This window comes from Hydra vulgaris, chromosome 13 (genome assembly GCF_038396675.1).
Source record: "Hydra vulgaris chromosome 13, alternate assembly HydraT2T_AEP".
NCBI classification, from domain to species: domain Eukaryota; kingdom Metazoa; phylum Cnidaria; class Hydrozoa; order Anthoathecata; family Hydridae; genus Hydra; species Hydra vulgaris.
The window spans coordinates 51827324-51838719 of NC_088932.1; the positions used below are offsets into that span (position 1 = coordinate 51827324).

Sequence of the window (11396 nt, forward strand, 5' to 3'; positions counted from 1 at the left end):
AGAACAAAGAGTCTATTAATAGATCTAATAGTTAAACAGATAATATCTATAAAGTCCAAGAGTTTATTAGGAGCTGTCCATTAATAATGTCAACAAAATAGAGGGAGAGGGGTCTGAAAATATTTGACAACTGTTAAAAAGAGGGTAGGGAGGTCAAAAAAATTTGACGTCAACAATTTTGCTTTTTAAAAAAAATTATTAACTCAAAAAAAAAAGAAAAAAAAAGGATGCGTTTTTTAAATTCAAAATATCATCCATTGTATTTTTAATAAAACGTGTATTTTTGAAGTCGTGCTTAATTCCGTAGTATTAAGTAGGTAGTTAACAGTGGGCGCTAACTTATTCTGAGCCAATCAGCGCTATTTAATGTCACTGTCTGACCAATCGGTTTGCGCATTATCAAACCAAATAGATTATCATCAGTCATCATTAATTTAAATTAAATTTAAAATCAGAGCAATTTTATTTTGCCTTGATTTTCATTAAATATTAAAACTTTCAAAACAATATGACTACCCATAATAACATATATTATTCTGATAGATACGCAGATGATGAAAATGAGTACAGGTATTTCTTGTGTTTTCTATTTAAATGTTAAAATATTCTGCTCTTGATAATATGAAGTTAAGTTGTATTTAAAAATTACTGTGCTTCACAGATGTATATTCGCCTTGTATAACCTTAGAAAATAATCTTAAAGCAATTGATATCATTAAATTAAACCAGCTAATGTTGTTATGCTTATAAATGTTGCTTATGATTTATACAAGATGGTTTACTTTACTCTTATACCTAACGGTTATGTTGGCTTTGAATTAAACGCATTTTCTATGCCAAGATGATAACATTGCCATCTAATAAAATGAACTATTTGATAAATTATATGAGGTTATAAAATGTAGTACTATTTTCAAAAATTTCTAGTTGACAATTTAAACATAAATATAATAGTAGTAGTAAATCAATGAAGGAAAAAAAACAATTTTTGGTATATGTTCTTTTTTCTTAATGTTAACATTTTTTATCTGTTGAGCTCTGTTTAGTTTTTAATATTTTTTATTACTAAATTTACAATACCAAAATAAATTAAAAAAGCAATGATTTTATTAAAGCTAGTTAAAAAAAAAATTACTAAAATTTATTTTTGGTGATTAATCCTAATGTACATGAGTTATCTTTTTGTCCTTATTATTAATATTCTATATATTAAAATAAGATTTGTATTCCAAATAAATATAATATAACATTTTAACAATTTTCTTTGATTGTTAAACTAAGCAGTAATTAAGTTATTTAACTCTTTAATGTGTAATTTGTTTATTCATTAAAAAAAGCACCTGTTTTACATAACTGCAACATTATGCATCAATTTCTAATCTTATGTAGAAGTATTATAATTTTTAAAACAGTTGTTTTTCTTATTGTAACGCAGATAATAAAATAAAAGTTTATGTATACCCTTTGAACAATTCTTTCCAAAACTGTGTCATTTTTTCAAAATAATTTTTGTTAGATTTTATAATTCTTTCATAAAGAATTCATAAATTTGCCAATGTCATGTTAATGAAGTAATAAAAAAAAATGCATATATTATATATATATATATATATACATATATATATATATATATATATATATATATATATATATATATATATATATATATATATATATATATATATATATATATATATATATATATATATATATATGTATGTATACAAAAATATATATAGTGCAGGCTGGTGGCATGTGAAATGTGTACAAAGCACACTGGCGGCAAAGTTTATGATCAACAGTAAATGGAAAACTGCCAAAAAAATACGTTGTTCTGATAAAAATTAATCATTATTACTGGTGGCAATTTTGTTTGCGCACACTAAGAAATGCTCATGAGCCGGCTCTGTGTGTGTGTATATATATATATATATATATATATATATATATATATATATATATATATATATATATATATATATATATATATATATATATATATATATATATATATATATATATATATATATATACAACCCTCAGGGTTAGAAAAAAATGAGGTCAGCAACTTTTTGCTGACCTCAAACACTTTCAGGAATGCTGACCCTAATTCCGGGGGTTGTATATATATATATATTGTTGTTTATTATTTTTGTAATTTCGTGCCTAGCAATTATAGCATTCATTAAATCAACACTTCCCTTGTGATAGCTGTACCCTTTAATAATGAAAATTCCTTGTTCCTCTGGAATCTTTTAATATTATTTTGTCAAAAGTCTGCAGTTAGGTATTCTATTGTGACATACAATGCCTCTGGTCAGTATACTTTTTTTAAGCTAGATATGCTAACAGATGTATCTAGTATAAATTTGATTTATCTACAATCTTTTGCAGTAACTCATATGAAAGTTCTTATTTTTTTACAGTATCGTTGTTTTCTTATTCTTTTAGCTGATTTTTTTAAATTTAAATTGATAAAGACAAAGTTTTTCAGTTATTTGCTTTTCTTCATTGTAGCTTAAAAATATAAATAAAAGTTTTTTGATTTATTAACCAAATTCACACACATATAAACAAACAAACGCATACATTTAACACAATTCATAAAAAAAAGCTGTTATAAAATAAATAGCTAGAATGTATAAAGCATTCAAATCCTTTTAATCATCTACACAATCATCTGCTACAAATTTAATAAGATTGCTAGCTATAAACACAGAAATTATAGCAACAAACAATTTTTTTTACTTAATACTAACCATAAAAAAAACTTAAATTTTTTTATTTGTATACAGATTAATGTATTATATACTTTAAAAGATACAGATCAAGTAAAGTAGTTAAGTAAGCAAAATTTGATGCAGTGAATGAAAAATTCTCTTGTGTAGAAGTTTTGCTAATATCGGCAACTTAAGCTTACACATTTTTTAGTTTTTTTTAGCAATAAAGCAATACGTGTTGTTCTAATCTAGTTTTAAAAATGTTTTACATTAGTCAAGTCAATATATTGCATTTCTACAACATTATGCAGTTAAGGGTTATAATGTTATGGTTTACATTATAAATGTAATTTTTAGACATGTTATCATTCCTAAAGAACTTGCAAAAAAAATTCCAAAAGATCGTTATTTGACTGAAGAAGAATGGCGATCACTTGGCATTCAGCAGTCTCAAGGTTGGATTCACTACATGCATCATAAACCAGGTAAATTTTTTTAACTCCAAGGCTCAATTCAAGTGATCACAAATTGCGATATCTTGAAATATTTCTGGTCCTCAAATTCTCATTTTATTTAAAACCGTGAACTCTCTTTTAATAAAACAAAAATAAAGATATAAAAGTATTTTATATCTTATCTTGTGATTTCTTTTGTTTAAAACATTTTACCAACTATGGTAGTGTCATTTGGTGCCTTAACGTTGTTTTTAATACTAATTTGTGTACATAAATTGTTCCAGTGAATAAAACCATCTCAAGCTTAACAAAATATTAAAAAAATAGCTTGTGATACACCTAAAGCAATTTAATCTGCATTGTTACAAAATCATCTAGCTTATATTAACATTAGAAGTTAATTGATTTGTTGTCCGGAGTTACGGTACTTTGACTCAATTATTGGCACCAATTTTAATTCAGATCTAGAGAACCTAGACATTAAAAATAAAATTTGGTTTTTAATTTTACTTTTTTTTTTATACAACATAAATGAAAAGAATTAAATGAATACATATAGTAAATAATAGTAATTGTATTATACCAATAAAAATCACAATTTTTTTGAAAATTGAAGTTAATTAAACAAACGAAATTGAAGAAAATTAAAGAAATAAAGTTATTTATTTAATTGCATTCTTGTCACACAAAAGGAAATTTCTTTTAATGAGTTTTTTATATTTTTATGCTCTTCAGAAACACAGTTAAAATGTACGGAATGGTCACACAAATCACAATTCAGCCACAACTTACATTACAAACCCAATTTTTATTTGTAGATTTATTATCTTTATTCTAAAGTGTTGTATAAATGCTACACATTTCTTTCTTTTGTTTACAGTTTATGGGTCTAAACCACAGTTCTTCGAACAATAGCTTTCATTAACATGGCAGGAAATTTTTCACTTGTAAATCTGCAATTCACATGCCAAGTAGCCTTAAAGTGAATTTATTAGGACTCTCCTGATTGAGAAGCAAGTCTTTGCCAACTAAATATTGCTTAAACTGTTTCAAATAATGATAAAAAGTCTCACCCTTCATTTATCCACCAAATCTCCTCGGGACTATCATTCTAAATGGAACACATTGCTGAAGATACTTAGACAGTTTCTGCCTCTTTAAAATTACCATAAGAGGAGCCATTTCTCCTGCTGCCAAAAAATTAATTGCAACTGACATTTTCTTTTTCACTAGTATCACAAACCTGTTGCAAACATTTATGCTTTCTACCAATGAATTTACCTCTGTTTGAAATTAAATAAAAAGCAGTCTCATCTAAATTAAAAATACGTTCTGGTGTCTGAAACACATGTCTTAATTCCTTATCTTCAATAATTTTTTTAAATTGCTATACCATGCTAATAGAGATTCTTTGGTGACACTTATTAGATTAATGATGTCTAAAGAATGTTTTTCTAATGTTTTAGACTTCAGGTTTAGGTATCTGTATGCCCAAGTTCTAGAAGGGATTCATTTTTAAATGCAGTAGGATGCAAGCTTTTATGTATGATTTATGAAATTATTAAGTATAAATCTAATATCTTAAGCAAAAATCATCTTCTGCCATTTCAATAAGAAACTTCTCACAAGCTTCTTCGATGTATACTGGTAAAGTAGGAGCATATGAGGCTTGAGTCAATCACTCTCTGCATATTAGTAAAGTCATACTGTTTTCTTTTCTTGACTCCACTGATGTTATTAGACTTCGATGCTTTCTGTTTCGTAGACTGAAAATTAATAGAACTCAAAGTAACTTATCGTGCATTAGATAAAGGTAATTAGATAAACTTATTTTATCGTGCATTAGATAAAGGTGGAGAGGTTAAGGCCATAGCTCTTGACATTTCAAAAGCTTTTGATTAAGTTTGGCATGCTGCTCTTCTCCATAAGCTTTTTTCTTATAATAACTGGTAATAAGCTTTCTTCTTATGGTATGGTTATGGTATCTGGTAACATCTTTAAGATTATTGAATCCTTTCTTTCCAATCATAGTATAAAAGTTGCCCTCGGTGGACAGCACTCTTCTTATTCTGTATCTTCAGGGGTTCCTCAAGGTTCAATTCTTGGCCCTATACTCTTTTTAATTTACATTAATGATTTTCCAGATATTCTCACATCTAAGGTGGCATTGTTTGCTGATGATACTACCATTTATTCTTGTCATGATAAGAAGCCAACACTCTCTGATTGCTTGGAGGGGCATTTGAGCTTGAAACAGATCTCACTTCTGCTACAGCCTGGGACTCACAGTGGCTGGCAAACTACCCTTAATCTTCTAGGATTAACTCTTACTTCTGATCTTTCTTGGAAACCGTATATCAAATCCATTGCAAAAATAGCATCTACTAAGGTTGCATCTCTTTATCAAGCTCAACACTTTCTATAAATCTCTATAAATCTCAAATCCGTCCTTGTATGGAATACTGTTGCCATATCTGGAGCGGATCTTCTAATGATGCGCTTTCTCTTTTAGACAATTTTTTGTAAAATTTGTAATAGAAAATGAAAAGTGTCAATAGTTTAGTTATACCATTAACTGGGACAGTACCATATTGAGTTTAGTGATAAAATCAGAGTTCACGGTTTTCAAAAAACTTTAAAGACCAGAAGCATTTCTAGATATCTCACTTCACAATCACTTAATTCGAGCCTTGAACTTTTGTTTGTTTTATTGTTTTTTTTATTGTTGTTGAAATTTTTTTTTATATACATTTATTGTTATTGAAACTTGGCATTTTTTTTTTTTTTTAGAACCTCATATCTTAATGTTTAAGCGCCCAAAATGTCAATAAGTGTAAATATATACTTACAATGGTTTTGATATTCATGAAAGTTTTGTGTTGTTTGACAACCGCATTTCACTTCTGTTAAAGATTAAATCCAGTGTGATTGACAATGTTATGTTTGATATTTAAAAGAGGAAAGGAAATGTTTTTTTATAGTGGGTTTTTAAACATTTACAGTTTTTATTATTGCGATTTTTCATTCATACATTTTCATAGAAAAAGAATCGATAAAATTTAATTTAAGCTTTGGTTTTTGCACCTTAAAAGCTTAATTTGATTCTTGTAAATTTTTCGTCTAAAATTTAATTGCAAAAAATTTTCTTTGTTTTTAAACTCAAATTCTTTGATTTTAAGGTATTTAACAATTGGTTTGACCATTTTATATGAGAGAATGTTTTGATACAAAGGTTTATGCTTTTATATCAAACTCGCATTTTAATAATTCATGTAATGTATATACTATGTGTTGCTTTTCAATACTTTTAGTAAATGCTATGTTATAATAGACTTATTATAATATTTAGTGTATTTGTGATATTGTAAGTCTTTTTACAATGATAGAGTTTCAAGCAGTATTATAATTCTTGTGGTTGTTTTAAGAAGTATATTAACCTTTTAAATTTATAAGGGTCATACCTGCCTTAGCATTAAACATGTGGATTAGCATTTAAATGATTATTATAATAAAAACAATTTTTAATAAAGCCATATAAGTGCATAGTTAACAAAAAAAAGAGGAATTTATCGATGTTAATAATTTTGTTTGTAATTTGTACATCATACGAACTAACGTATTCATCTACGAAACATTAACTTGATAATTTTGACCATCTACCGATAGTCCTTTCATGGCCTACTATATAACAAGGCCAGATTTTTTGCATTGAAGGCAAAATATTAGTGGGCCAATTTTATAAAGTTTTTAACTTTAAAATCAAAACCTGAAGGTTATTTTGTAAAGACTTTATTGAGGTTTAAATAATTTACTCGATTAGCCTTAGAATTCTAATTATTATTACCAAAATTCATAACTTTGAAATATTTAAACAATAAGCTAATGATAAATCATGATCGCATTAACTAGTGAACTATTTTATAGAATTTTTAGCCATTATTAATAACAATGGCTAAAATAGCTACAAAAATTTTAAAAGAAATGATAGTTTTACTAACATATCGTGGGTATACTGGCAAAAGACGTCGAAAGTCGAAAACTGGCAGTTTTGACTTAATGATGCAGTAAAGTTTACAATTCTCTGGCAAAATACACTAAGTCGAATGAAACATTATCTTTTCTCTGATTTTAGAAATACATTTAACTTCTTTTAAAAATACATTTAAAGTCTTAAAACGGGTATTTTATTCAAGCTAAAAGCTTTAAATTACTTAATATTTTTCAGAGTCGTGGTAAATATTTTTCTACTGGAAAAAAACGTTAAATCGATTTAGCGTTACCTGTCTATGGATGCGTCACCTGACTTATTTCTGGCAAAAAGCTTTAACTCTACTTATTATCATTGCCTGTAAACATTTCAAGTGTCTCTGACTTTTGAAAATGGCGTTTAACATTTGTTGTGTGTCGTTTGACAGCTAAAATCGTTTTGCAAGATTCATAAAGTTTTCTGTAATTTTACAAGTTTAACGGTTAATCAATGAACGAAATTTTTAAATCAAGAGATATGAACATGTTTCCTTAATTTGAAAACCTCCATAATTCGATTAAATGCAAAGTCACCGTGAAATGCGTTTAAGAAAGATAAACTTTCTATAATTCGAAAATCTCTCAAATTCGAACTTTTATTTTCCCCCATAAAATTCGAATTAGAGAGATTCTACTGTACTATTCTGCTTAGTTTTTTTTTTGTTTTACGAAATGTTTTTGTACCAATGATTAAAGATAGGTATTTAGCATAATTTTTTTTTTAACGCTGTTCACGAAAACAATAAAATTCAAAAGAAACCCGTTTGAAATTTTATTGCGGCCGTGGCGCAGTGGTTAGAGCGCTTGCTTTATAAGCAGGAGATCCAGGCTCGAAACGAGCTCTGGACAAATTTTCGCGTCACGATAAGGAAGGAGGCGTGAACTTATTTTCATTATTATATTGCAGATGATATAGCCTCTCAGACTGATGGTGTGAAAAACGATGGGGCAATCATACAGCTGAGTATAAATGAGGTAGCAACATCAATATATAATGAAGAGAGCGATCGAGGGGAAATTCAAGCGGAAAAGGAGATTAAAGACGACACAATGCCAGATTTGTCTATTGAAGAAATTGAAATGCTGTCTAACGAAGCAGTTATAACCGTTCCAGATAATACTTGTATTCCACCAAACGTACCTGCAAAACTATGCACATGTCGGAAGAAATGTGAACCTGGACGACGGAAAAGAAATATTCAAAAAAAAAAATAGGGATCAATTTTTACCATATGAAAATAGGAAAGGTGTTGCAAGACCTGCAAAAATACCAAAAGTAATAGACAGCTCTGCATGTAAATTCAAATACACAGAAAAAATAACAAATGAGGAGCGAATTCGTATTAGCGAAATCTACTGGAGACTTAAAAGTTTTGAGCGGAAGAAAGATTTTATTTTAAGGAATGTGGAAAGCAGCGTCCTAAAATATCGTAATGTGGACACCCCGTAAATTAAGCAAAGGAATAATTCTAAATTTTACTATTTATATTCAAACACTAATTCAACAAGAGAAAGGGCCTGCCAAAAGTTTTTTTGCTGTACTTTATGCATTTCCAATACTGTCATTTTAAATGCATTTAATTATCGGGATGACCAGGGGGGCTTCAAGGGAAAGCACATGAGAGGCTGCAAAAGTCCTTCAAACAAAACAAAGCAAGAAGACATAAAATTTCTATGTAACATTTGTAAAATGTTACATAGAAATTTACCGCTCTATGTAACATTTGTAAAATGTTACATAGAGCGGTATTTAACAATGGAGAGCTATTACACAAGATCTGCATCCAAGCGCCAATATTTGGATAGGAGCCTCTCAATTAACAAAATCTATATATATTGCCAAGAGTATTGTCATATAAATCAAAAGAAACCTGTGAGTCAAGTCACATATAGACCAATATATATATCTATAATAATATGTATAATCTCAGCTTTTTCCACCCTAATGAAGACTAATGTGTTACATGTGTAAAATACAAACAATCATCAGGAGATGAAAGGACTGCGTTGGAGACAGAATACATGGAGCATATTACTAGGAAGGAAGCGGCTGAGAAATCAAAAAACCTTGACAAGGAATTAGCAAATAATAATGTTAAATACATTCAAGCTACTTTTGATTTGCAAGAGGTGTTGCAAATTCCGTCATCACAGGTTTCTCTAATGCATTACATGAGGAAATTAAATATTTTTAATTTTACTGTTTATGAAGGACAAAACAGGAATGTTCATATTGCGGCTCTTTTTTTAAACCTAGTCCAATCTAGGAATAACCAACAGGTTATTGAACATAAATTCCTGGAGAGTGGACATACATACATGGAGATGGACAGCATGCATTGCTCTATCGAACGCTGCCAAAAGTATATGGACGTGTTCAGCGTACAAGACTGGTTAAATATATTTAAAATGAGTCGAGCAAAATGTGTCAAAAATAAAGTAAACCCTATAGATGACCAATTTTTCTTTTTATTAAAGCTTCAGTTTTCATATTAATTGATTAGAAATAATAAATTTATTTTAATCTACTATGAATAATTTTAAAACAATAATAAGCAATTATACTCTAGCTATATTAAACATCAGTAACTGAAATAGATAACATGTGCTTTTATTATGCAAGTCACCTAACAATCATAACAAGAAATTAGGTGATAACAGCTTATATTATAAGCTTATATTATAAGAAAAATTGGTGCCTCAAGAATTTTTAAAAATAAAAAAAGTACTTCAAAAAAATCAAGTTTGGCAATTTTCCCCCAAAATGAAGTTACTTCTGCGAGCAAAGAATTGTCATTAATTGACAGAAATAACTTGAGCATTTTACCTAACTTCACAACATCAACTAGCAATGTTATTGCCAATAATGAACCTATTCTACAACCTCAAAGTAACAAAAACGAGTCTAACTATATTTTAATTGATCTTGATATAATTGCAGAAATTCTTACATTAGTCGGAACATGCCCTGACTGTGAGAGCAAGTCAATCAATATTAATACAGAGCATAAAAATAAAAAAGGTTTAAGTTCTTTGTTGCTATTGAATTGCACTAAGTGTTCATGGAAAACAAAGTTCTATACTAGTAAAAAAGTAAAATTTCTGAAACGATTTTTTATATGAATTTTTGTTCAGTAGTTGTGATGCGTGAAATTGGAAAAGAGCATAGTGCATTAGAAAAACTGGTTTTTTTGAATTGGTGTGGTTTTTTAAACTTACCACCAATTCAAAAACCCACATTTAATGATGTTCAAAATAAAATATTGCTGTCATATAAATATATTGCAACGCAATCAATGATTATTGCTGCTCTTGAGTTTAAAATGAGAGATGATACTGGAGTTTCAGATATTAGTGTTTCTTGTGACGGTACATGGCAGAAACGAGGATATAACTCCTTAAATGGTATAGTAACTGTTATTGCAGTTGATACAGGAGAATGCCTTGACTATCATGTTTGCACAAAAAAATGTAAAGCTTTTGAACTTTGGGAGGATAAGTTTAACTCTGATGAATATGAAGAGTTTATGCAAAAACATAAAAATGACTGTCACCTTAATCATATCGGATCGGCTGGATCTATGGAAGCAGCAGGACTTGTTGAATGTTTTAGTGCCTCTGTTTTAGAAAGAAACTTAAGGTGCATTAATTATCTTGGAGATAGTGACTCTAAAGTATTTTCAGACATTCAAAAACAGAATCCATATAATGGAGAAGAAATAACCAAGCTTAAATGTGTAGGTCATATTCAAAAAAGAGTTGGAGCAAGACTAAGAAAATTAAAAGCAACTAATAAAAGGTTATTAAGTGATGGCAAAAAATTAGAGGGTGTTGGTCGCCTTACGGACAAAAAAATTAACAAGTTACAAAATTATTTTGGAATTGTGATTTGTCAATGTTGTGGAAAATCTGTTTATGAACTAAAAAAAGCTATAGAAGCTGTATTATTTCATTGCTCTGAAGCATCATTTTCTGATGCCTCCTGTGTCCTCAATGCTATGTGTCCTCAAACTAATAATACTTGGTGCAAATACCAAGCAGATAAAATTAATAGAACAAATATTTATAAAGAAAAACCTGGACTGCCTATTGTTATCAAAGACATAATTAAACCAGTATTCATAGATTTATCAGATAAAAGCTTGTTAAAAAAGTACCTTCATGGAAAAATTCAAAACAATAATGAAGCCTTGAA

At 28.6% G+C, this 11396-nt stretch overlaps 1 protein-coding gene across 1 annotated transcript; it reads left to right on the plus strand.

The window, feature by feature from the left end:
* The first annotated feature begins 400 nt into the window (after positions 1 to 400).
* On the plus strand, positions 401 to 6301 carry LOC100205573 (cyclin-dependent kinases regulatory subunit). The gene is made up of 3 exons (XM_065816687.1): positions 401 to 570; positions 3078 to 3205; positions 5966 to 6301. Exons 1-3 carry the CDS (start codon positions 509 to 511, stop codon positions 6004 to 6006), a joined length of 231 nt encoding a protein of 76 aa, XP_065672759.1. The 5' UTR covers positions 401 to 508; the 3' UTR covers positions 6007 to 6301.
* The last annotated feature ends 5095 nt before the right edge of the window (positions 6302 to 11396 follow it).